The sequence below is a fragment of the Misgurnus anguillicaudatus genome, chromosome 15 (genome assembly GCF_027580225.2).
Source record: "Misgurnus anguillicaudatus chromosome 15, ASM2758022v2, whole genome shotgun sequence".
NCBI lineage: Eukaryota > Metazoa > Chordata > Actinopteri > Cypriniformes > Cobitidae > Misgurnus > Misgurnus anguillicaudatus.
The window spans coordinates 29,025,277-29,051,778 of record NC_073351.2 but is presented as its reverse complement, the minus strand read 5'-3'; the positions used below and the strand labels follow the sequence as shown (position 1 = coordinate 29,051,778).

The window sequence follows — 26,502 nt, the reverse complement described above, 5'->3', positions numbered from 1 at the left end:
AAGTTTCATCCTACCTTCATTAGTTCTCTTGTAATCACCTCTCAAACATGGGTAGGTTTCTTTAAAAACACCTAATTTTGAGCAAAAAGCTGAGATAATTCCATTTTTCCGAAGGACTTTTGATAGAGATCAGATGCAGAGCGATCTTTAAAACATACACGGAGTTCTTTCTCTTTCACGTGAGGCGCTACTTCCGGGTTGTATAAGTTGCGGAAGTGCGCCACCTGGTGGATAATAGGGGTATTGCGGAAAGACGAAAATCTCGTCATTGGCGGGGGAGCGTTTTCTCTTAATTGACGAGATATCTCGTCAATGGCGGCAAAAGAGTTAATTTTTAAGGTCCATGTAAAGTCATTTCAGAGAACTGTTTCTAAGAACATTATAAATTGCTGAAACACATTACAAAAATTGCGAACTACTGAACTGCGGAGTTAAACAGTTTTTTACATTTCTATATTTACTGGGGCGGGGCTAAAAAGGTGACTCGATGAAGCACTGGAGCCACTGACCATGGCTCCGCCCCTAACTGTGGATTCACACCAGACGCTTTTGAGGTGTTAAATTTGCGTCTACCGCGCGTAGTTGGACGCTTGAACATTTTGAGTGTACTCGCTTCATTTGCGCTTGAAAGCCGCGCGTGAAATTCTAGTCATCAAGACATTCATGCGGAAATTCATGTCATGGGAGGGGCCTCTGTGAATCCGCTCGCTTCCTGTAATCACGGCGCTACAAGAGCGTCGCGTTTTTCCGCCAAAGTTCAAATTTTTCAACTTACGCATTTCCCGCGGCAACGCTCAATTCGTGAAAAAATCGTGAAATCGTGTCTATCGCACTGCGCTAAACGCCTCATTCATGCCACGCTAAATGCCTCATTCGCGCCGCGAGATGCACATCAACGCATCTTTACATTGACTTAACATTGAAATAATTTGGGCTTGACGCCTCTACCGCGACTGGTGTGAATGCAGCATAACACAATCACCAGCATCATTTATGATTCAAATTTGACTAGGTGGTTAATATCACATTTTTCTGTGGTGTCAAAAACTAAGAACACATAATGTCGGACTTTACACTGACTTGTAAAGTCATGGGGTAAGTGGAGGAAATATATGAGTGACTTTTGGTACATTTTACATTAAATGTATAAATATTAATGATAAACAGTAAACGCCAAAGATGTGTTTAATATTATGATACATTTTTTATAAACTAGACAGCTAAATATTTTTATGTAAACAATTTACTGGCTTTTGCAATGGTAAATATTTTTGTATTGTTTGCATTTGGGCAAAATGCCAGTTGGCATCTTCCCCTGACGCAGCTTCAATTATCGGAGAACTGCTTCATTTCATAATTCATGTACAATCTTTAGACAAATAATTAAAACAATTGTATACACCTGCGTTTCTCAACATGCATAAAATATAGGCAGATTTAGAGATTAACAACACAAAATACCCAAAAACCCTGATCTTACTCCACCCTTCACTCTCGGAAATAACTGAGCTGTCATCTGAAGTGACTCCCAAAGCTACAACGGATAGAAAAATGACCTGCAATAAAAATTTCAGGTACACAGAAGACAAGTGGGATCCAATACTGTGTCCTCTCTCTTGTTCGGTGCTCAGGAAGTACTGTACACCAATCACTATGTAGGTTTTACGATTTAATGCCCACATGGTGAAAATAAGCCATAACCAGGTGTTTCTAAAAGGCACAAGTGCCATCCATCACCGCCACAGACTGCCAAAGGCATACGACACTACAGTAAAAATTAATAAACTGAACAGCTAGTAAGATTTAGGTTCATAGAGAAAGAGACAAGGCTATACAAATCAATAAGAATGCCTGAGATTCTTTGTCCTTGTTTTTGTTTGTTTGTCCCTGCGTGTCCCTGCTCCGAATAGCCAATGCCATCGAGCCAACAAGGTGTCACCAAAGCTTTTAAAGCTCCCAAGGGCCGAGTGCCATGCCAGGACGGTGTGCCGTGATACTGTAATGAGTTGGTCACCTGTAGACACTGTCAATTACAAACACAAAGGGCTAACAGCGAAGCATGACTAAAAGGAAGCTATTCAAACTGAAAAGAGGAAATCTACTGTTAAATTACAAAATTAGAAACACAAATCGATTTATTTTAGTATTAGCAACTCCAGTGCGCTTCAATATCTATAGGTCGCCAAAGCATCTGTTGTAGATGAGTCATCTCTGGATATAATAAGGAAACTTCATGTGGGTGTGATGTTCGGCACAACGGATGATGATATTGGACCTCGCAGCTCATCAGAAACCGCACAGTATTCAGGAAATATCGGCTGGCTCCGCTATTAATACTCGGCTATCAGCTTCATAACCCGATGCGTGCGGGATATCATGCTGGTCAGTGCCACAAATAGGCCACCACAAGTGTCAAAATATCAACCGCATTACGCTCTGAAACCACCAGGCTTTGCCTATTCATTTTCAATGCCTCAGCTAAACAAGCAGATTTAGGTGGCACAAATGTCACTTCACATTTATTTATCACACACATTGCCATCTACAAAATGCTACAAATGCAGGAACTGTTGAGCACTGCACTTTCAATTATCCATTTTTACATTTTATTTTATGTTATAATATCCTTTATTCCAATTTAATGTGCGTGGTAGGCTATCTGTTAGCTTTACAAGTGAGTATACTGTGGCCCTGTGCAGCATTCATAACACTGATTGAAAATACATGGCAAAATCATTCATTTTCTCTGAAATAAGACACACTACTATAAAGATTTTGCAATGTCATTGAGAGCTAAAGGAGTGTCAGGTCCAGCTGTTCTCAGCCGAGGCTGCGATGCACAGACTATCTGAGCTTCTGCATTTTCAGTATTGTACAGTAAAGTCCTAGGCCACCACCACCATCTTTGATGTTTTAGCAAAGATTTCATAACATCTTTTATTTAACAATATTTTTTCTGTGTCTTTTTTAACATTGAAACAGAAAATACAGGAAATATACAGTACATACAAAATATAAACCCCCACATTTTGTAGAACAAATTCACTTTTTTCTGGCACAAGTCAATATTTACTGTAGGGCAGGAGTGTCAAACTCATTTTAGGATGAGGGCTGGATGGTAAATAACGTCACCATGTGAGGGCCCGGATAACTTTTTCAAATCTTAGTGTGCCGATAATTGTGTTAATATTAACTAAACAAACTACAAAATAATTAGCAAGAAAACTTTAAATAACACGGTTCTGTGAAAACTAAATTTTATATAGTAAGTGCTCAGAAATATAACATACTCGTAATTGTACAATAAAACATAGACACACAAATTTACATTTGTAAAAACTCACTGGTCTTAGGTTGAAAAGCCAAAAAAATGTCAAAATCATTCATAAATAATCAACTTTCCTTTGTAATATATTTGTAATGAATCTACACTGGCCTGTAAGTACTAAATACTTATATCGTACATTCATTTGTAAGTACAGTAGTGTTTCTCATTAGTTACAGTATACATACACTAGAACTACCTGTCATTAACTCACACTTGCCTGTAAGTACTAAATACTTATATTGTATATTCATTTGTAAGTACAGTATTTTTTTGTTAGGTAAAGTATACATATACTACAAGTACCTGTCATTAACTCACACTTGCCCGTAAGTACTAAATAGTTATATTGTACATTCATTTGTAAGTACAATAGTGTTTCTCGTCAGTTGCAGTATACATACACTATAAGTACCTGTCATTAACCCACACTTGCCTGTAAGTACTAAATACTTATATTGTATATTCATTTGTAAGTACAATAGTGTTTCTCGTCAGTTACAGTATACATACACTATAAGTACCTGTCATTAACCCACACTTGCCTGTAAGTACTAAATACTTATATTGTATATTCATTTGTAAGTACAGTAGTGTTTCTCGTTAGTTACAGTATACATACACTATAAGTACCTGTCATTAACCCACACTTGCCTGTAAGTACTAAATACTTATATTGTACATTTATTTGTAAGTGTAATAGTGTTTCTCGTTAGTTACAGTATACATACACTATAAGTACCTGTCTTTAACCCACACTTGCCCGTAAGTACTAAATACTTATAATGTACATTCATTTCTAAGTACAATAGTGTTTCTTGGTAGTTACACTATAGCTAGACTATAAGTACCTGTCATTAACCCACACTTGCCTGTAAGTACTAAATACTTATATTGTACATTCTTTTGTAAGTACAGTAGTGTTTCTTGTTAGTTGCAGTATAGCTACACTATAAGTATGTATCTGATATTACCCAGCACTTATCTAGAGTCACATAATAACTACCAACCACTGGTAAGTACAGTAATGATACCATTTAATTACCATGTAGATAATCAAAAGTAAGTACCAAACATTGTCTGTAGGTACAACATATTCTATACCATATATGTACAAGGTAAGTACACATACTGTAAAATAAAGTGCTAAGAAAAATCGATAATTTTGACCTACAGTATACAATGTTTTGTTGGCTATTGCTACAAATAAACCCGTTCTACTTATGACTAGTTTTGTGGTCCATAGGTCACATATGGTCATTACACCATTGCAAAAACAACAAATTAAATTCCTTTTTTTTACAGTACTGTATGTTTCCAACAGAAATAAAAGCCAATGTGCTCACTTCCTAGAACCCTGTCTTTGTATCTTTGCCTGGGCTTAACATCGACCAGAAATGAAAACAGCACTTAGGAACCTGTTAAACATTATTTGAAGGGTCTGAGACATCTGCTGCTACTCCCTAAAGCTAAAGGAGACTCTCAAGAGTGAATCGATATACAACACAGATGGGCAAAGACAGCGCCTGCAACATTCTGTCATTACAGGCCGGGCTTAGACAGCAACGGTTATGCAAATAGCCTGTTCCTCCAGCGAGCAATGTTTACCTGGCCTTCCTCCTTGACGAGTCCCATGTTTATACAAGCAGTTGTGGGCGAAATTCCACCTAGGACATACTCCTGCTGAGAGAAGGAGCGCCAAGGCTCTCAGTACGAGCGTACACGGATGCTCAGCTCACTTTGCTACATTTACCTGCCAGTTTTGCAATTCCTCGCAACTAACAGAAAAGAATCTCTTAGCGCACAACCTCTGTTTTTCTGCTGGATGATTTTTAGCAATGATATCAATGGTTAATGACGTGAAGATGACATGCTAGGTGAACCGCATGTGATAATTACGCACAAAGCACACAGGTGTCCCTGAGGAACATCAATATCATCGGTGGACTGCAAATGATGCGCACACACACGAAGAGCATGGGATGCGCAGATAACGGCAAATGTAAATCTGGCTTGCGGAAAACAATAAGACCTGCTGGCTTTGTGTCAAGCTCATCTATGTGTTGTTGACTTATCAGGCCACGTGCAGACGCCCACCGGGGACTCAGTGGATTACAGCTCAGCGTCTCTCAGATACCGTCATCCTGTTCTAAAGTGATGTTGTGCGTTTCTACACTGTAATCCAAGTCTGTGAATGCAGAAGCAGTATTTATTACAATTGCACCGATGAGAACATGTTTTGCATGTAAGCTGGCTCTAAAAAGCTTGTTATGCTATTGTTTGTGTGCAATGAATGCTGGGAACAAGACACAAAATGAGAACATGCCATACAAGCGCTTACTGTAACATTTTTAGAACTGTTGAATAATTCAGACAACAAAACCAAACAATTCAGGCTTGGTGAGCTCTGCACTGCGCTACAGAAATGATACCAAAATGATCCTTTGCTCATTGGCTTGCATCGGAATCAAACCCAGGAACTTGATGTTGGTAGCACCATGTTAAGCTACAGGAAAACCATCTTACATTGTCACTTATGAAAAAAGGAAACAGGCAGGAAAATAGGGTGGGTCTCCAACTATGTACACTTCCAGAAAAATGGTGAAAAATGTTCCAAAGCTCCCACTGGGGCAGTACCCTTTAAAAGGTCTTAATATGTGCCCTTGGGGTAGTAATATGCAGTTTGGCACTAATATGTACTTCTGAGGTACTAATATGACCTCATTAGATGCCTAATTGGGTTTGAAAGGGTACTGCCCCAGTGACAGCTAGGGACCATTTTTTCTGACATTTCAGGGACCAAAATATATACTTTGGGGTAGACTTTGTTCCAAGGGGGAACTTTCCGGTCTCGTGAATTGTGAATTCAATTGGAAGTGACTTAACTGCAATTCATCGACTGGCCACTAGAGACTATAGCTCTAAGGGAGTCAATCTAATAGACAAGGGGTCCCCAACCTTTTTTTTACACCAAGGACTGGTTTCAGCTTTTTTTTGTGGCTGTTAGTGCTGAAAATCCTCCTCTGTGAAATGTATAAAGTTTTAAATGGAAGTACCATCCAACCATCCATTAGGAAAGTTAATAATGGCTTTATTATAGTAAAAGTGTAGATTCGGCCTTAATAATTAATGGTAAACGAATTTGGAAATTTTGCCCTTTATGACAACTGTGAGGGGGTTACTTTTTGTAACTTATCCATTTAAATTATATTAAGCATTTAAGTTCTGCATAATTAAGGGGTGTGACCACTTGAGTAACAGGTGAATTGCCGCTGCATTACTGTCGAGCTAGGTGGGTGTGGTTTCAGCAACCAGGCACCTCAGGTGAAAATACACCTTGCAATGCTTTTTGAGACTGTGAATGTGAATTCAGTTAAAGCTGACAATGACGGTTACACAAACCACATGATCAGGTGAGAGACAGCCTGTTACCTTACGCTAACCACAGGCTGACACAAATTTTAGATGAAACTATGCCTCAGGGGATCATACACAGATACAAATGTCACTGATGTAATGAATTGCGGTCTAATCTTTCTCCTTTCTAGCAGGTAGAGATGGCTGACTCAATCTTACAGGAGGCGCCCCTGCATATCAATAGGAAAAATGAGGTCATGATTTAGGAAAATGTAGAGCAAGCATGGGTGCCATCCTGAGTCAAACTCCAAAGTGATGCGTCGGGCCAGACGCCTTTAATTACCAGCGCCTATCCGTGCTGTTACTCAAAATAGCTGAAAAAGGGCAAATGCTTCATCTCCCAGGGCACGACATACACGTGGTATGTCAAGAATAGGTCATCTTTGCTGTAAGAGACCTAAGCGTTTGGCGTCCTTTCTGCGAAAAGTTTCCTTTTTATGAAACCTATTCAAAGCACACAGCTTTTCTTCTAGAAGGCTCTACTGCTCAGCGGATCAAACAGCCATACAAAGACAACAAAAGGGCGACTGGTGAACCAGACAATGTCTATTATCAGAGGGGTTCCAGAGGGCATTTTACAGAAAAGCATTGGTGGATCTGCTCTATTAGTCGAGACTGAAACACAAGAAGACTGCTACCGGAAATCCTACTGACAGACCATTTTTTTCTTTTAGTACACCAGGGGCGCCCAGGGCTAAAGATGCTACTTACATATACTGTACTTGACCCTTCAGAAGACCCTGTGTTCATGCATAAACATGTTCATGCCCCTCATTGCAAGGCAAAATGCCTGTTTCAGATTTTAAAATCCACCATACGCAGCTGCCAAATTTATTTTTAATGCTACTCAGGACTTCTTAAACCTTTCTACCTTCTGTCAAACTTACTGAGGGCATTGCAAACAAGATTCAAAGCCGCATTGACGTGCTCTTGCAAATTTGGTTTTCTTTTCCCGTCTACTGTAGCGTTTCTATTATACTTATTATATAATAATTCAATCTGACAACACTCGCTTTCTGTAAAACAGATGTAGAAACAGGAGATCAATCACAGAACAGTTCACCCAAAAATGTCACAAACGTTCAACATTTTTATGACTCCTTATGCAGCTCTGTAATGAGGGTTGTAAGTGATCTATCAAGGCCAAAGTAATACATAAAAAGTTTTCCATATGATTTATGGGTTACATAGCACAAATTTTAAAACCCAGCAAAAGCTTCGAATGAAAAAATTTGCTCTTCGATGAAGACATCTATATTGTAGCTTGCGTCTAGCCCCAAATGCGTTTAGTAACGGTACATTGGTTCTCATGCTGTTTATATATAGTAGCAACCGGATGTGATGCGCCTTTTCATGTGACCTTTATGAAAACTGATTACATTTAAGTCCATTGCTAATACAAAGCTATGGTATGAAATCTGAACTTTTTACTTTGTTTCATGGACAACATTTATGATATTTTAACATACATTGTCACAATAAACAATTATTTTACACTGCTATAAAAAATGGTCCCATGTGGGCACTGGCAGTACCCTTTAACTCTTTCCCTGCCATTGACAAGTAACTAATCATTTAAGAGAAAACGCTTCCCTGCCAATGACAAGTTTTTCCAGCAATCCGTATTTCTGCTATTATCCACCAGGTGGTGTTTTTACCCAACATATAAAACCCAGAAGTATCCCCTTAAAGGATTAGTCCATTTTCTTAAAAGAAAAATCCAGATAATTTACTCACCACCATGTCATCCAAAATGTTGATGTCTTTCTTTGTTCAGTCGAGAAGAAATTATGTTTTTTGAGGAAAACATTGCAGGATTTTTCTCATTTTAATGGACTTTAATAGAGCCCAACATTTAATACTTAACTCAACACTTAACAGTTTTTTTCAACGGAGTTTCAAAGGACTATAAACAATCCCAAACGAGGCATAAGGGTCTTATATAGCGAAACGATTGTCATTTTTGACAAGAAAAATAAAAAATATGTACTTTTAAACCACAACTTTTCGTCTAGGTCCGGTCCAGCGCGACCTAACGTAAATGCGTAGTGAAGTAGGGAGGTCACGTGTTATATATATAAAACGCACATTTGCAGACCATTTTAAACAATAAACTGCCACAAAGACATTTACTAGTATCAGTTGACATACAACAATGTAGGAACGGTCCTCTTTCAAGATGCTTGTAAACACTGGGGCGGAGTTTTGCGTTCATCCTCTGTGACCTCTTGACGTCATGACGTATTGCGAGGGGTCAGCTGGTGCATCACGACCGGATCTACATGTCGAGAAGTTGTGCTTTAAAAGTGTATATTTGTTATTTTTTTGTCAAAAATGACAATCGTTTTGCTAGATAAGACCCTTATGCCTCGTTTAGGATTGTTTATAGTCCTTTGAAATCCGTTGAAAAAACTGTAAGTGTTAAGTTAAGTATTAAATGTTGGGCTCTATTAAAGTCCATTAAAATGAGAAAAATCCTGCAATGTTTTCCTCAAAAAACATAATTTCTTCTCGACTGAACAAAGAAAGACATCAATATTTTGGATGACATGGTGGTGAGTAAATTATCTGGATTTTTCTTTTAAGAAAATGGACTAATCCTTTAAGGCAAACAGTTCAAACTCTGTGTATGTTTTGATGATCGCTCTGAATCTGATCTCTATAAAAACGCAATTATCTCAGCTTTTTGCTCAAAATTTAGTATTTTTGAAGAAACCTACCCATATTTGAGAGGTTCTTAAAGAGAACACATGAAGATAGGATAAAACAGTTTTTTATGTGTGAAAGCAGAGGGTCTGTTCTTTCATTTGTATTTTTAAAGAAGAACATTTTCTAGAAGCCATTAAAATTTTGTGAAAATCATAAAAATGTTGGCGCAGGCTGGCAACATTTAAAAATATGCTGGTGAGGATACAGATATGAATAAATGTAATATTAATGTGCACTTTTTAGTACCAATATGTACCTCTGATGTACTAATACAAACAGTCTCTAACTGACAGCTAGAGACCATTTTTCTCATTTTTTTTCTGACAGTGTACGAGACGAGATTTGTTTGTTTTTACTCTACCTTTTACTTTCTTTTAAATCATGAAATATAAATAATTATAATTAAAATTAATACATTAAAAATTTAAATAAAACAATAAAAAATATAAACTTAACTTGTTTAATCTGCATGTCATATGACCATTACATAACACAATATAAAACTGAAAAAAAAAATAGGATACATTTTATGTACCAATAAAATTGCTAGATGAAGGTCCAACGGGTAATAATAACAATAACTACATAAAATACTACTGATAAAAACTTAAAGGGATGAAAAATAAATCTTATAAAAGTTAATAATGCAAATGTGCTATTAAATTATTTAAATATTTACTTAACCCTTTAACTGGTGCAGCCCTTTTTGAGTGGGGTTGGTGAAAAGGTGATGTACACCTTTAAATTAAAATAACTCGTATTTTTGGTCTAGAAGCCTAATTTTGGTCTTGTTTTAAAGTATTTAAATGTTTCAAAATATTGAAAGTATTTTATAAAAGTGTCTGGAGGTGAAAATATAATTTTTATAGCAGTTTACATTTATTAGTAATAAATAAAAAATGCAATTTAGTATTATTTTTAATACATAAAATTATAAAAAACTGAGGTTTGCTGTGAGGTTTGCTACATACTGTACATAAATAACAGTTACTGCATTATTATTACTGCTAAAAGGTTTTGAAACATGAAAACTACATACTTAGACCTTTCAACAATATATTGGTTTGTCATGATAGATTAACATTTACATAAAAATATTGAATAAACTTAGGTGTCCTGCGCCAGTTAACGGGTTAAAATCTCAGGAGGTACTTCATGTAAATAATTTAGGTCAAGGGGGTTCCAACATGTACCTCTGGGGTACCAATATGTAACCGTGAGGTACTTTTACCTTTTAGGTAACACTTTACAATAACGCATTTGGTAAATGCCTTAGCTAACATGAACTAACATGATACATTTTTAAGCATCCTTGTTAATGCCAATACAGATAATAACCCAAATAATTTAGGTCAAAAGGATTCAAAAAGTATGAAAACCCCTGTTCTATGGCATCGGGTAACACCTTCACTTTTAAGAGTGTGAGCTACCTTGTCAAGATGAAATGAGATTCACACTGATTCTTAAATGTCTTTTGTTACAGATCAGAGCGCAAATGATCAGATGATGCTATTCTCTTCTTGCAGCGTCACACCAACTGCTAGCACAAGACTAAAAAAAGACTTTACTCCCAGGACATCATATGACTGTATTTAACCAGGAATCCCCTGAAGTGCTGTGCAAGCTATGCTATACCATTAAAGAGCAGTTACACTGAAATATTCACAGAGCACTTGACAGGAGCTCAGGTATTCGTGCCATCTCTGCCACGGATTTTACATGCTCAGAAGAACGTGTGTCAGATTACAGTGTTGCACACACATCTGTTTCTGCTGCTGGAGCATTTTCATCACATCCAGAGCTCTGCTGAGGGTCAGACTGGTACAGGCGCTTGGGATGGATGGACCTGTACATTCATTTATATACAAAGCAAACATTTTAAGGTTGGTGATGAATACATTGATTCAGTAAGATCATGTGATTCTTGCAGGCGTCCCGTCCCGCGGCTTCTCTAGTTACAGTCGCCCATTCAGCTGTCCGTCGATATTTCTGGAGAATGGCATCATAAATTGCTATTGGCCCAATTATCTAGGTGCCTATGTTAGGACCTGCCCCTGATGTACTCTTTGAACTTTGGTCAGTAGGTGGGTATTGATGTAGAGCTGTATTAACACATTTACATTTAAAGGGATAGTTCACTTTAAAATGAAAATTCTGTCATAATTTACTCATCCTCATGTTGTTCTAAACCTGTATGAATTTATATTTTCTGATGAACACAAAAGAAGATATTTTGAGAAATGATGGTAAACACACAGCAGATAGTGACCACAGACTTCCATAGTAGGAAAAAAATATTTTGGAAGTATTGTGATAAATGATAAAAAATTTTTTTTTTGATAAATGATGGTAAGCACACAGTTGACGGTACCCATTAAATTCCATCATATTTTTTTATTCCTACGGAAGTCTATGGTCACTATCTGCTGTGTGTTTACCATCATTTCTCAAAATATCTTTTTTGTATTCATCAAAAAAAAATAAATAAAAGAAATTCATACATGAGGATGAGTAAATGATGACATAATTTTCATTTTAAAGTGAACTATCCCTTTAAGTTACATGTATGCATTTGGCAGATGTTCTCAAATCAGTTCTTACAGTGCATTACAAAGCATAAACATCATCATGGGTGTTCCTTTGGGCTCAAACCCATGACCTTTTGCACTGCTAATGCAATGTGCTACAATTTGAGCTACAGGAATAAACTGTGTGTTACAGTAATATTCATATAGAGATCAAATTCATATTTACTGTAGACTGCATAAACACAAAGCAAGCAGGACATTGGTCTGGTGTTCTGCTTCTATTCTGTGATGTCATGCTTGGTAGTCCCGCCCACACTAAACTCTCATTGGTCCTAAATCAAGCTCCATACAACAGTATATTAATTATCAATTTTGTTTTGATTGACTGTGATTTTTCAAACTTCTTGGTGAATACATGTGTGATAAGGACAAGCTGTGCAGCGGTCAAAAACCCAATTCGTTCCTAATTGAGCAATGAGCAGTTTGCAGTAATTAGTGCAATTGCCTAAAGCATCGAATTAAAAAAACAGCATGAAAATACAGTTTAAAAGTACTGTTAGCAAAGTCCGGCTTTTCACTTAAGAGCAATTAAGCAGCATTGTTGCTTCTGTTAATCAACGCTGTTGACTTTTTACTAAGCACTTTCATTAACATCATTAAATCTTTATAGTGGGTAAGCGTTCCACCATCACAAACTATAAACATGCATCTTCCTTATCTAATCAAATACAGACGGTCGCTTAGTGAAAATTTGTCATTTATTGCCTGCGGCAAAGTGTTTTCAAATAATTTATGGGTGTATGAAAACATTTATGACGAACTGAAAGGATTTTGATGGGTATGTTGATCTTTTTTGACCACCTGTTTTTATTATAAAGATTAAATAGCTTTCCAGCTGTTTTATCTGAAAAGAGCACAACGTGGTAAGTTAAAATGCAAGACAGCTTCAGGCTTTAAACAAGGGTACGGCCTTACACAACCTTTCCACGCTACAGAAGTCTCTTAAGGGTTTGGACAGAAAACAGGCCAAAGGCTTAAATACTGTCAAGGCCTTTTCTGTCGAAACTATACAAGCCATCAGCATACTGTACGTGGTTATCGACAAAACAAAAAAACAAGTCAAATGTTATAAACTGACCAACACAAAATGCACAAAAATCTTTTCAGCGTGACAGCTCATGGGCAATATTATGTAAATCTTTTCAACTGTGTATAAATGTTTTTAGAATGAATATTTAGGAATAAATGATCTAGTGAACTTATAAATAAACGTTTATTTGTAAATGTTACTTAATTATAAAAATCCATTGTAAAAAATGAATTTGAAATAAATTATAATTTTTTGTTCTCATAAATCCTCTACTTAACCTTGACTTTACATTTATTAAAAAATGTGTAAATATACTAATAAGGAATAACTAAGTGGCGTTAAAACTAACAAAAGGTTCAAAAGCTGTCAATGGGCCAGTTCCTTTTAAAATGGTCGAAATAGTATTTTTGAGGTACCAATATGTACCGATTTTACCTTTTAGGTACAAATGTGTACTTTTTGAAAGTGTACTGCCCCATTAACAGCTTTTGTTGTGTGAGTTTGTGTTACCATACACTGCAAAAAATGACTTTCTAACTTTGTATTTTTGTATTGTACTTTTGTATTTTGTATTTTACAAATATCATATCAAAAATATCACAAAAATTCTCAAATCATGATGTATTAATTTACTTTAAGAAAAAAGAAATCTTATTTCAGAATTTTTTTCTCACCCCATTGGCAGATATTTTTCCCTGTTTTAAGCACAAATTCACTTAAATTGTATATTTTTGTCAAAAAACTAGACTTATTTTCTTTGGTCATTTTGCGTATCAAGAAAAAGCATCTTAATTTAAGAATTGTTAGATATTTCTATTAGAAAACAAGACAAAAATACTAAGTCAGAAAGTCATTTTTTGTAGTGTATTAGTTAAAAATATTGGTAACACTTTACAAAAAGGCATTTGTTTACATTAGTAAATGCATTAGCTAACATAAACTAACCATAATCCGTTTTTTAGCCTTTACTAATCTTTGTTGATGCTAATGCAATTACTCATGTTAGTTCATGGTGCGTTAACAGTTACAACTTTTCAATTTAATAATATTATTGTTCATTGTTAGTTCAGGCTAGATAATGCATTTGTTAACAAAACAAATACAACCTTATTGTAAAGTGTAACCAAAATATTACGCCTTCATTGCTGATCTCATTTGACTCATTGACTTCTCAAGCAGAATTATTTATTCTGCACACCTAAATGCTTTCAAAAGCCAAAAAAGAGCAATTGCAGCATCCGTTTCAAGACTACAGTTAATACTACAGTTAAACATGTGGCATCTGTATTATATGCAGTAAAACAATGTAATCCGTTTTTTAAGGGTTAACGTAAATGGATTTAAAGTGACGGACAGCATCTTAATCTAAATGAAATCTCCATATCATCTTTCACAGTAGCAGCTTTAGATGCTGTGGATGACCTCGGGCTCTTACAGAAGTACGAGAAGATAAACAAAATAAAACTCTATTATTTGAGATCTACAAACCATAATGGCATTTTATAGAGCGCTTTATTGATCCTTGCATAGTTGCCTGCATAGATGTGAAATGGCGAGACAGCAGAATTCCCAGGCTTTGATGTGCAAGGTCAGTTCAAACCAAAACAACTTCTTATAAATAATTTTGATTTGATAGTTTTAAAGGTCACTACTGTTTCTTCAATAAGAGCCATTCAACCACACTCTGCAGCGTATGGAAACAATCATGCTTTTATTTGAGATATAGAAATAATTGAAGGCAGATGGAAGTTTCAACATCATTTTGACTGACATTAGCCTTAAAGTGGAGAAGATTTAGTTTAATACAATAATCCCACTTTAAAAACAATCACAAACTGAGTGATGATTCTGTCAGGGACGTTGCATTGAGCTTTCTACCTACAATAGGATGTGAATTATAGCACTGAACTATTTGCAGCACTATACAATAATAAATCAATCACCAAGTCACAATAATGATTTAGCCATTCTAAGTATTCAAGACTGACACCGCTGTGTCTGGTATTCAGTCAATGGGTTGAAAAGATACCCACATATCCCCACCGAGTGCAAGGTGTGACTCGAACCCAAATCCATTCTTATTCTGTGAAAACAAGTCACTTCAGTCTGCACAAAAGATGACAGAGTAGCCCTTATCACAACGCTGTGCGAAAACCCGTCTCATGAATGCACGATGCCCCGGAGGGCCAAAACGACCTGACGTGCTTAGAATCTGTGCATTTTTCCTTTCCGAGAAATAAGGGCCTGCCAACTCGAAAATCACATTCAGACTTTTGAGGTTTTGGTGAAATGCAATCACATCCAATAGATCTAATTGAGGTTGGTGCCTTAGGGATATGGAGTGCGGATTTTGTTAACTACAGATCCCAAAATGAATCCGCTGGAGGACCTGCTAAAGGCTTATAGATCAGTCCATGTTACTGCAGGTATTTCCATCATTAGCCTAGAAACAGAATCCCGTCAAGGCTGTGTGACTGCATGCAAGGCTTTACGCTCCCATTAGAAGGCACTCCGAAATGCATTTCCACTGCTGCCCAATTAAGCATCCACTTTCTTGTTAATTAAAAAAGAAAAACGGTAACTAAGACAAGGTCTGGTGTCATATCCCAGGCACCAGGTGAAAGGTGCAAGCTAGAGAATTGGGCACAATCCGACACGCTGGCATTGATTTCCTGCAAAATTCGCTGGCGGGCGACACAGAAAGTGCTGACTGGGGCATGCTACTCCTGCAATCTGCATTAATTCACAGGTTAGGTGAAGATAAGCATCGATTCTTCTGCCAACACTTGAGCTGGGGGTGGGATGTTGAAAGTTTCACCGCTTAGGAATGATCTATGAAGGGCTAAATCAAGATGACTTTGAAGGATCCACTAATCCTGCGAACACTGAATCAACCTGAAGGTAAAATAGACATTTGCCCAACCGCCTGTGAGTCAAGCACACAGCCAAGTAGAGTATGGTCGGTTAATTTCAATAAATTGGAAATATAGGACACATATCTGCCTTTAATTCCAATCGGTTTAGGGTCCACAGAGAGGCTTTGATGTCATTATCTGTAAATGCTTTGCAATGAGGCATGACTTCTACCATAAGATTGCATCTTTCCTGCAGTTTTAATGTTTAAATGGAGGGATTCTGATACCCAATCGACAACCTCTCCTAAGAGAAGAAATTGCTTAAAGGGACACTCCACTTTTTTTGAAAATATACTCATTTTCCAGCTCCCCTAGAGTTTAACATTTGATTTTTACTGTTTTGGAATTAATTTATCTGATCTCTGGGTCTGGCGGTACCACTTTTAGCATAGCTTAGCACAATCCATTGAATCTGATTAGACCATTAGCATCGCGCTAAAAATAACCAAAGAGTTTCAATATTTTTCCTATTTTAAAACTTGACTTTTCTGTAGTTACATCGTGTACTAAGACTGATGGAAAATTAAAAGTTGTGATTTTCTAGGCAGATATGGCTAGGAGCTATAGTCTCAATCTGGCGTAATAATCAAGGAGTTTGCTGCTGTAACATGGCTGCAGCAGGCATAGTGATATTACTGCAGCCATGTTACAACAGCAAAGTCCTTGATTATTACCCCAGAATGAGAGTATAGTCCTAGCCATATTTGCCTAGAAAATCACAACTTTTAATTTTCTGTCGGCCTTAGTACACGATGTAACTACAGAAGAATCAAGTTTTAAATAAGAAAAATATCAAAACTCTGGTTATTTTTAGCGCGATGCTAATGGTCTAATCAGGTTCGATGGATTATGCTAAGCAATGCTAAAAGTGGTAGCGCCAGACCCAGAGATCAGCTGAACGGATTCCAAAAAGGTAAAAATCAAATGTTTAACTCTTGAGAAGCTGGAAAATGAGCACATTTTCAAAAAAGTGGACTGTCTCTTTAAAATTAGCATTGGATGGCAATAAAATATTTTTTATTTAGCTATTTTTAGCACTGAATAAAAAGTCAGTCATAACTCTACTGAAAAATCCAGCTAAAACCAGCATAAGCTGGTAGCTGGATTTAGCTGGTTTAAGGTGGTTTACGTTGGTCCTCTCAGCCTGACAAAGCTGGTCATGCTGGTGGGCCAGCTGGTATTCCAGCATGACCAGCTAAGTCCAGCGAGACCAGCTTAAAATGTGACCAAAACACAGCTAGAACAGCTTGCTACACCAGCAAAACCAGCTTCTTACACCAGCAAAACCAGCTAAAACCAAGCTGGGGACCAGCTAAAACCAGCTCACCAGCTTATGCTGGTCTTAGCTGGATTTTTCAGTAGGTAAGAGAGCTTCCCTTCTGCATATATATATATCTGAGGCTTCATATAGCTTTAGCTGTGCATTTATTTGTATACTGTACACTAAATGCAGATTTAGGACAAACTCAATAGATACATGTGATGGCGTCTGCCTAAGGGTGCATTGAAAATAAGCATTATAATGAGATGCAATATGACCTGCATACAGTACACTTTAAATCCGCAGTATGTAACATGTCATGTGGCAAATCAATCATAAACTACAGAAAAAAGTCAACAATCCCAGGTCTTTCACTAGAGATTATACAGATTGTGCATGACAGACAGGACAAAATAAAAAAAATCCACTTCCTGATTCTTAAAGCCTTGCCGAAAATGCCCATAAATGGGAAAAGACACCTTTCGTACCCAGGATGGTGTAACAGGATTACAATACCTAATGAAACACCTACAAATAAGTGCTTCACACTCCACATCTCTAAAACACATCATTCATCAACATCAAGTCTCAAAAATGGTTTAGACAACAATAAAGCTGGAGGCAGTGAGGTTGAAAGGTTTATGTTGTATGGCGGATACCCTCATTACGCACCGTACACCGCTCTTTAATTTTGGAAAAGGGTAAATAAAGGTTTCTCAAGCTGTTACAGGAATTTGAGGACCAGAGGGTTAATTTATTTTTAATTGGGCCAGGAACTGCAATGAATCACATTGATGTGAAGTAAGTGGGCATAAACAGATTCAAAAAGACCAAAGTCTGCCACCGCTTCAGGTTCAACAACACCCAAGCCCATATTGGATATCTACCTACATCTGTGGTTCCAGCCAAACAGATGGTTAAGTATTAATCTCTAAAAGGTCCAAAACACAAATAAGGTACAAGTATAAAGTAAAATGGACCATTACCATCCACAATGACCGTAAATTTAAGTAATGCACGGTTGTGTTGAACTAATTCTATAAGAAAATCCTTAACCACTGATCCAACTGGACCCAAGAGCTAATGAGCCCGTTCAGAGACAATGGTGTAAAAAAATCGAAGCACTAGGAGACGCGCTTATTGAGAGACTTTCCCCCAGACACACAGAAATCGAGAACCGGAGTAAATTATGTTAAGAAAGTGGTAAACAACTTTATTAGACGTTCAGACTGGGACTAATTGCGAATGTCTGATTCGATTCATGTTGAATTTCTACTGCAAAAAAATTGAAAGAAAGAAACATGTCAGCCCCTCCATGTCAAATTTATCTCCTAAAGATTTTTCTTATATTGTGCATGTTGCAACAACAACCACAGCGTTTTAATTGTTTCCTGTCTCTACCGTGCACACTTCAATCCTCCTTGCAATAAAAGGCAGAGATTAGAAAATATGTCAGGAAAAAGAGTTGAAAGCAAGAACAGACTTACGAACGTTGCACAGCAAAAAGCTTTTAAAGTCTTTCATGCACTTTGCAAAGATGAGAGAGCAAACGAGAGCCTCGCCACCTTGTACGGAAGCTCTGTACTAAAACAGACATTAGATGGGAATGATGGGTGCCAGTATACCCATATATCCACCATCCCACACTTCCCATTCTTTTGAATACACGAGACCATCTGAGAGCATTCAAGAGGCACCTGCTTATACCAACATTTCACACTTCAAAATGTCAAGCCTGGTGATTAAATCGATAAGATCCTAATCTTTTGATACCTTGGACCAAATGGCAGATAAATCCCTCACAATCTCTCGCGTCAACCTCAGAATTTAGAAATGCAGAGCTCAAGGTGGAGCTGAACAAAGACGAGGTTTTGATAAGAGCACGACACATCTTTGGGCAAAACCGCTGAAGTGGCAATGTTTTCTGAATGAGAATGTGCTTGATGTTACATGTTATGCAGTCCTTCCAGAAAGAGTTTTTTGTGATTGTTGCAGGCAAAAATCCTTGATCTTGCGGCACACGTTTTCTTTAAAAATGCGATGGAATATGGGGGATATTTATGCAATTTTATGCGATGAAATTGCGGGAACTTGCAAAAACTGTGTGAACTCGCAAAAACTGCTTGCAGCTTTTCATTGATGTTCACGTCGCGTAATTATGACAACAGGGAACATGGCTGCGCATGTGTGAGGTAAATGCAACCAATGCAACCTTCAACTTTATGCTTAGATATGTGACTTTTTTCTACGAAAATGCAGGGATTATAAAAATCGTGCAAGCCCCGCATTTTTTGCGAGCAGAAATCTGCAATTTATGTGGCGAAAGTGCGGTCTATTTAAAAAATGCGGCCCCTGCATAAATATGCAGACTTTGGCTGATTATGCATTTGATCATGCAATCGCATAATTGCGTTTTACTGGTTATGGTTATGGTAAAAACGAGGAAGATGTTGTGGTGCATCCTTTAGGCAGATGTTTAGTAAGGCTGTCACATAAATACAAAAATGACTCATTTAAGAAAAATTACGAATATTTCTGTGAAATATGAATCAGCCTAAATCAGATCTAGTAGGCAAATTATATCAGCTTGCATGTAATACATTACATATAAGCTTGTCTGAATTCTGCTGTTCATACAATTTATGAGAAGATTTCCCAATTAAAAATGAGCAATAGATAAGCATTAACATTAAAAACAAGCAGTTAAGCTGTAATTTTTTATGTTAAAACACTTGGTTAAACTAAATTATAAATCATGTGCTGTCAGCAATGCACGAGCAGTAAGCATCAATCTTGCTAATGCTTGCAGTTATTTACCATTGCATGCCTTAAATTATATATTTTTAGTAAATTCAGATTGACTCAGACAGATTTTGACACTCATCTTAATGCCAAAAAAGTGTCCCAATTTACCTGAACTCTCACACTATATGCATATGGTTACATATTATGTATTATATTACAGGGCTGCCTTTATATAATGCCCACCCTTGCTGTAACATTTTCGAAAAATTCAACGGCCCGTTGTCAATTATTCCTTACGTATTAGGTTATTTCAAAAAAACAGATCCTGTTCACATAACAAATTGTCCTGTTGGACTCCCTTGGTTCTTATTATAGCGTGTAGCTCCCTCAATGATCAATGACTGTTTCTATATTCCGTGATAGTTGTGCAGGAGCCCTTGTTTTGTGCTGAACTGTGGAGCTGCCCACTGATCTTCATAAAAATCCCTTGGGTCCTGCACAGTACATTTTTTCCAGCATCTTCCGCACATCTGAGCTCCTCTCAACAGCAGTCAAATATTGTTGAGATCCAGCTTTTCATACTGAGGGTCTCAAACGTTTAAAGTGCAAGCATTTAATATACTAAGAATGGGTACCAAGGTATATCTCAATTTTGTAAAAATTCAGTAATTTTTTTGGATTGTGGTTAGGACTGTCAAAAGGTTAATCGCGATTAATAGCATACAAAATAAAAATGTGTTTTTGCACAATATATGAAGGTTCTAAAATGAGATTTTAATTTAATTTTTTTTTGTCAAAACATGTTTATAATTATACACAAGTTTTATTATGCTACATAGCTGTATTTTTTAGGTATAAAAGCCTAAATCAAAACAAACCAACTGCAGTTTCAAAAAACAAAATTTTGGAAAACATTTTTATGATCTATCTTGTTTTGGAATTAAACTCTTTATATATTTGTGCACTGTGTGTAATTATTTTGTACAGTATATTTTTGACTCATGTTGGGTAAATATTGAACAAAACACATGCTGCGTTAAAATTACTCAATGCTGGGTTAAAAATGACCCAATGTTGGGTTGTTGTTATGCAACCATGGGTTATAATAACCCAGCAGTTGAGTTAAAACAACCCAGCATTGGGTCAATATTTATATATATTTATTATTTAGATTTTTATATATTTTATATTATATATAAATAAATAAAAATACATAAATAAAAAAAATCTTTAATTTATACATTTGTATTTATATATACAAATATACAAACATAAATACAAATATATTTGTATTTATGTATTTATATATACATTTATATATACATAATAACTACACAATTTTTTTTTTTGACAGCACTAATTGTGATATTCATAAAATTTTATGCATATAATGAAAAAAATAAACAAAATATATGATCATTTTTTTCTCTGATTTATATAAGCTTACAGAAAAGCCACATGAATTTCACATGTGCATAAACACACGTCACCACACACACATGTGATTTTGCACATTGGCCACATGTATTTGAACGTATTTCCTAAACGGCTTCTCGACTGGTCAGAATCAACGTGCGGGAAATTCCAACGGAACTCCCGGAAGTAAACAAAAGAAGGATAATACAGCAGACACCATGGACAGATGGCTGCGCGCTGTAATTATGTCTCCGTGGTTGTTATACATCGTTCGTATTCAGCACTCTAGACAAACCGTTCATTTTCAGAATGGATCGCGGATGCGGCTTGAAAACAACGGTTTAATGCACTACAAACGGCGAAGACAAAAAAATTCTGAGACTCCAGGTATGTTCGCGATTTGTCATTGTGCTAATATTGCTAATAGAAACTGTCAACAAACACTTCCTCATCCGATAATGCACTGCGCAGTTGACTACGGCAGCTGGTTTAGTCCAAAATGCGCACGTAAAACGTAAAACTATCGCGTGCACATGTGAAACAATCGCACGATAGATTTCGCGATGAATTCATGTGCGCACGCGATAGTTTACTTTAAAAAAAATCTGCACAACTAAACTTTAGATTTTTTTACTCCAATGTCACCTTAGGGGCTCGGTAAAAATCACCAGTGTTGGGGAAAGTTACTTTTAAAAGTAATGCATTACAATATTAAGTTACTCCCCAAAAAAGTAACTAATTGCATTACTTAGTTACTTTTCATGGAAAGTAATGCTTACTTTACTTTTAAGTTACTTTTGCGTTACTTTTTCCTACTTATCTGAGGCTTGATCTATTTCAGGCCTTGCATGTGTTTTTTATAATGTTCTGCATTTAGAAATTTTGCATATTTTCATCGCAAAAATGTCGAACTCTGGCCTGCCATCACAGTTTCTGACTGAAACTGTTCCCGCAAAGGCGCGCATAGATTGCGTAATTCTACGTGACTGCGTTTAGTTTAATTAAGTACATTATTTTTTAATCGAATTAATTAAACTGAAAAGTAACTCACATTACTTTAAAAAAAAAGTAACTTAAATATTAATGTGTACATTTATAAAGTAATGCATTACTTTACTCGTTACTTCAGAAAAATAATATTATTACGTAATGCACGTTACTTGTAATGCGTTACCCCCAACACTGAAAATCACATGTGAATTGTAAAATATATACATTTTTATATGAATCCCATGTAAATTCCCAAGTAAAACCCATTCATATGAAAATGCATGTGATTTTCCGTAAGGGTAAATTCTGCATGGTGTAAAAATAAACATTCAAATTGTGTCCAAATGCCCTTAATTATATCAACAATACAAGTTGGACTGAACTTAATGAATATTAATATCCATGACTAAAGCTGACCAAGTTTCCAATTGCCAATTTCCAGTAGTAGGTCACTTGCATATGGCCATTTATTACAGCGACAGAAACACAGCATGATGTGACCGTGCAAGCCACTAAATGCTGTGTGCTGAAGCTGTCCATCTCAAACCAAGCTATAATCCAAATTAGAAAGACAAGCCAGATGGTCACAAGCAACTGCTTAAGTCGCTTACAGGAGCTCTATGACATGCCTACGGTTTATGCTGCTATTTACCTTGCGCCTCAAATTACAACAGTAAGCAGCAGGCGGCAGCACCTGGCGGCCAAGAGTTACAGTGGTACTGCTCTAAAAAGCGGATGGGATGACAGGCTTTGGAGTCCCATATAAAGGTATTCATGGAGTGCCACAGCAAGGGCAGTACAGTCCCAGGGGTGTCGTGATATGGGGCTCTCTCCAATGGGGATCACCGGCCCTGACAGCCATTACGTTTTGAGGCATGCCATGGCACTTAAATCACACACACACAAATCCTAGAATGACCTCATGGTAGTTAATCTCAGCTTGTGCGAGGAATGTCTAAATGAATATTAACACAGATAACATCTACAGTAAATAACCTCGCAGCGGGAGCCACGTGGCCTGTGGACACCAGCGGATGAGGCCGTTCTCCTTTTACAACCATCCCATCAAAAACCAGGATTTTCACCTTTAGTTCATCGTATCAAAGCTCACCATCCTCCAACTCAATCCCTCTCCTGATCTCAGAGCTACAGACGGAGTTAGTGCACCGCTGAGCTGTGCTTAGCATTAAACTCCCCGGTGAAAACAGCAGGGTCACTAGAGCATAATGACCTACAGGGATGACGCTTGTACCTAGAGTCTGACACCACCACATGTCGTGCTTGCTGACACACATACACACACCTTTTGGAGTTAAGACCCCTGCTAAGATCAAAACAAGCCACAGGACTAATGCGGCCGACTGCCTGTCCTACACTACCCTTCTCGGCTCAGTTGGGTTTTACTGAAACTGTGATTCGGATACAGACTCACTTATCATTTCTTGTCACAGATAGAGAGATGGATGGATGGGAGGGTGGGGGATAGAGGCAGTGTGTCATGCTGTGGTAGACTCCATAACTCTGATATGCCAAACAGCGACTCAGACGTGTCCCAGATATTAGTTTCTGAGTGTATGAACACTGTTAGCTTATGGGATTAACATTTATGCATGGGTGCATGTGCACAAAGGATTCTGCCCAATGCCCACACACATGTGCACACACATATGCGCACACACCCCATCATTGTTTAATCCACTACTGTACCTTAATCTTTTCGAGACACACATCTCAAAAGCAAACATGGAAATGTCAAAATGTGATGGCAAAAAATGCAAGCTTGATTTGAGGTTTGCAAATTGACTATCATGTTTCATCTTTCATCAGTATGTGTTCCTTGGGATCGAACCCAAGCCTTTGTGTTGCTAACGTAATACTCTATCTATCGAGCTACAGAAACACAGATCGAATTCAATCGTTATACTGTAAATCTACATTAAGACAAAATAGAAAGATGCATATTGTATCAGCACTGAACAAGATGATGTTTATTAAATTAAGGACAAGTGGTATCAAGAGCAAAAATGGATTACCCCTTAAATACATCAAAGCATTTCATCAAAGCATCATGCAAGCTTAACTCATTTCAAAAGTGTGGCACACTTTTCCCAGGACGCCCCAGGGAACTCGAGGTGGCCAGAAATAGTAGCAAGTAAATGAGAGCGCATGGCATGGCAAGCCTGACGTAACACAAAATACACATGACAGGAAAGTCCCAGTACTGGTCTGATCACTCTCAGGAGCAATATATCACCATTATCATTTATTGCAACTAGAGTCATTGCAACTAGAGTCACTCACACTTTACACACGCAAAGACTGAACTAACATCATCCTCAACCTCCTTGTGGAGAAAAGACAGAGCAAGTAATACCAAATGTGACTTACCCAAAAGATGAGGTTGAAGACGAACATCATGTATTTCAGACAGCACAGGCAGCCTCTCGCCATGTTGAACTTCTTGAACTCTAGAAGGAACACAAAGGATAGATCCAGGTAAAACACCACGTACTTGCTGCCCTTTGGAGACTTGTACTTATTGTTGCTTTTGTCGTCTCCGGCGGCCCCGCTCTGAGTGGCGGTTTGCGCCCGGGGTCCCGTGGACCCGTAGAACGCGCCGGCGTTGAAGCCTCGTCCTCCGAACGGACGTCCGGAGGTGGAGGCTTGTGCAAAATCGGAGTCGCGACTGTCCACGGAGGGGCTACGATGGATGGCTGATTCCTCACTACTTGACTTCTCCATGCTCTGAAACGAAAGCCTCGTTCTTTATTGCATTCTCTATCATGTCTCTTGGAATAGCCCCTCAAATGTTGAACTTGCACTCGAATCTTTCAAAAATAAAGGGGATGGAGTTGATCACACGCTGCTGTCCTAGAAAACTAAAGAGGAAACGATCTAGTGGATGTGGCAGCCCTTCACAAGCACTCGTGCCCCACAGCCTCGCTGCATTATCCAAAAGCGTTAGTCCCACAGGCAGGTGCGTGCCGAATCTGAACTTTTAGCACTGTTCCCTCACCCGTCGACTACCAGACAATCCACCGTCCGGGTCGGTTCAGCTGCTTTCCTCTCCCACACTCTTCCTTGCTGACCTCAGCTCAGCATTTCCACTGAGAGATCTGATGAGTTCTCACAGTCTTCCAACTTCCACCCCCGTTCTGTTCTCCTCTGAGGATGTGCGCTCTTAGATGCTTTCTGTATCTTTCTTTTTCTCTTGGTTCCCTGAATCAATATCGTTGCTCTCCTTCAAGTACACTCCCGTGCTGCCTGCTGTGCTGCTCTCCTCTTCTCTCCTCTCCGCTCGCAATCCCTGCTCTACTGCTGATACGCGCTATTATCGGCAACTGCATCTAGTGGACATTCCCACCCAACCTAGCGCAAGCTCTCTCTCTCTCTCTGCCTGTACTCCCCTCAGTCCCTCCCCTTTCACACAGACCACCAATAGGTCGACAGCTGCCGGTGCTAGTCCCTCCCTGCTGACGATAGCGCAGCTTTAAAGCTCTTATCATCACTTGGTTTATGCCTATACAAGTTCAGCACTTATAACTGTGATGGCTGGCCAGGGGAAGCCAGGGAGGGCAATGATGAATTAAGAAATCATAAGCTTATGATGTAGGAGGAGAATTGGGGGGGGGGGCATGGAGATGAAACCATGCATGCAGCTGTACATTTGCCTTCAGCTTAAGACTGTGGGTTTGTATAAACAAGAAATTAAAGGACTGATCTTTTTTTATCTTCTTAATCAGCCAATTAGGGAGAAAATAAGGTTGCAAATCTTTACTACAGTCATTGAATTATTTGCCCAGGTCTTAGTCATAAGTAAGTTGCATTCATGTGCTAATCACATATGATTACATGCCATTTGCAGAGAAACGGCAGTGATGTCAAACTTGTGATCATAATTGGAGGTTGAGTGGCGGTGGTGCGTGACCGCTACGTACTGCTTTAACAAAACCCTGTATCCATGCTCTCGTGTATCTGTGTAAGGAGCACGGTAAATTGGCAGCGCATCCGGCTCGGGAATTACAGCACCAGTTCAAGCATGGAAATCTGATAGTGGCTCGAAGATACTCTACGCTTTTCTGCGGAAAGCAAGGGTTACATTTTAA

At 37.9% G+C, this 26,502-nt stretch overlaps 1 protein-coding gene across 6 annotated transcripts in view; it reads right to left on the bottom strand.

The window, feature by feature from the left end:
* tspan9a (tetraspanin 9a) overlaps window positions 1-26,502 on the bottom strand; it is a 261,891-nt gene that overhangs the window by 79,466 nt on the left and 155,923 nt on the right. For 5 of the 6 annotated variants that reach the window (XM_055175085.2, XM_055175087.2, XM_055175086.2 and 2 more), the window contains one exon: window positions 24,785-24,864. In XM_055175085.2, the coding sequence (XP_055031060.1) occupies window positions 24,785-24,847 (63 nt within the window). In that variant the 5' untranslated portion in view covers window positions 24,848-24,864. Of the gene's footprint in view, window positions 1-24,784; window positions 25,786-26,502 lie in introns of those variants that run through there. The other variant, XM_055175084.2, reaches the window with a different exon arrangement.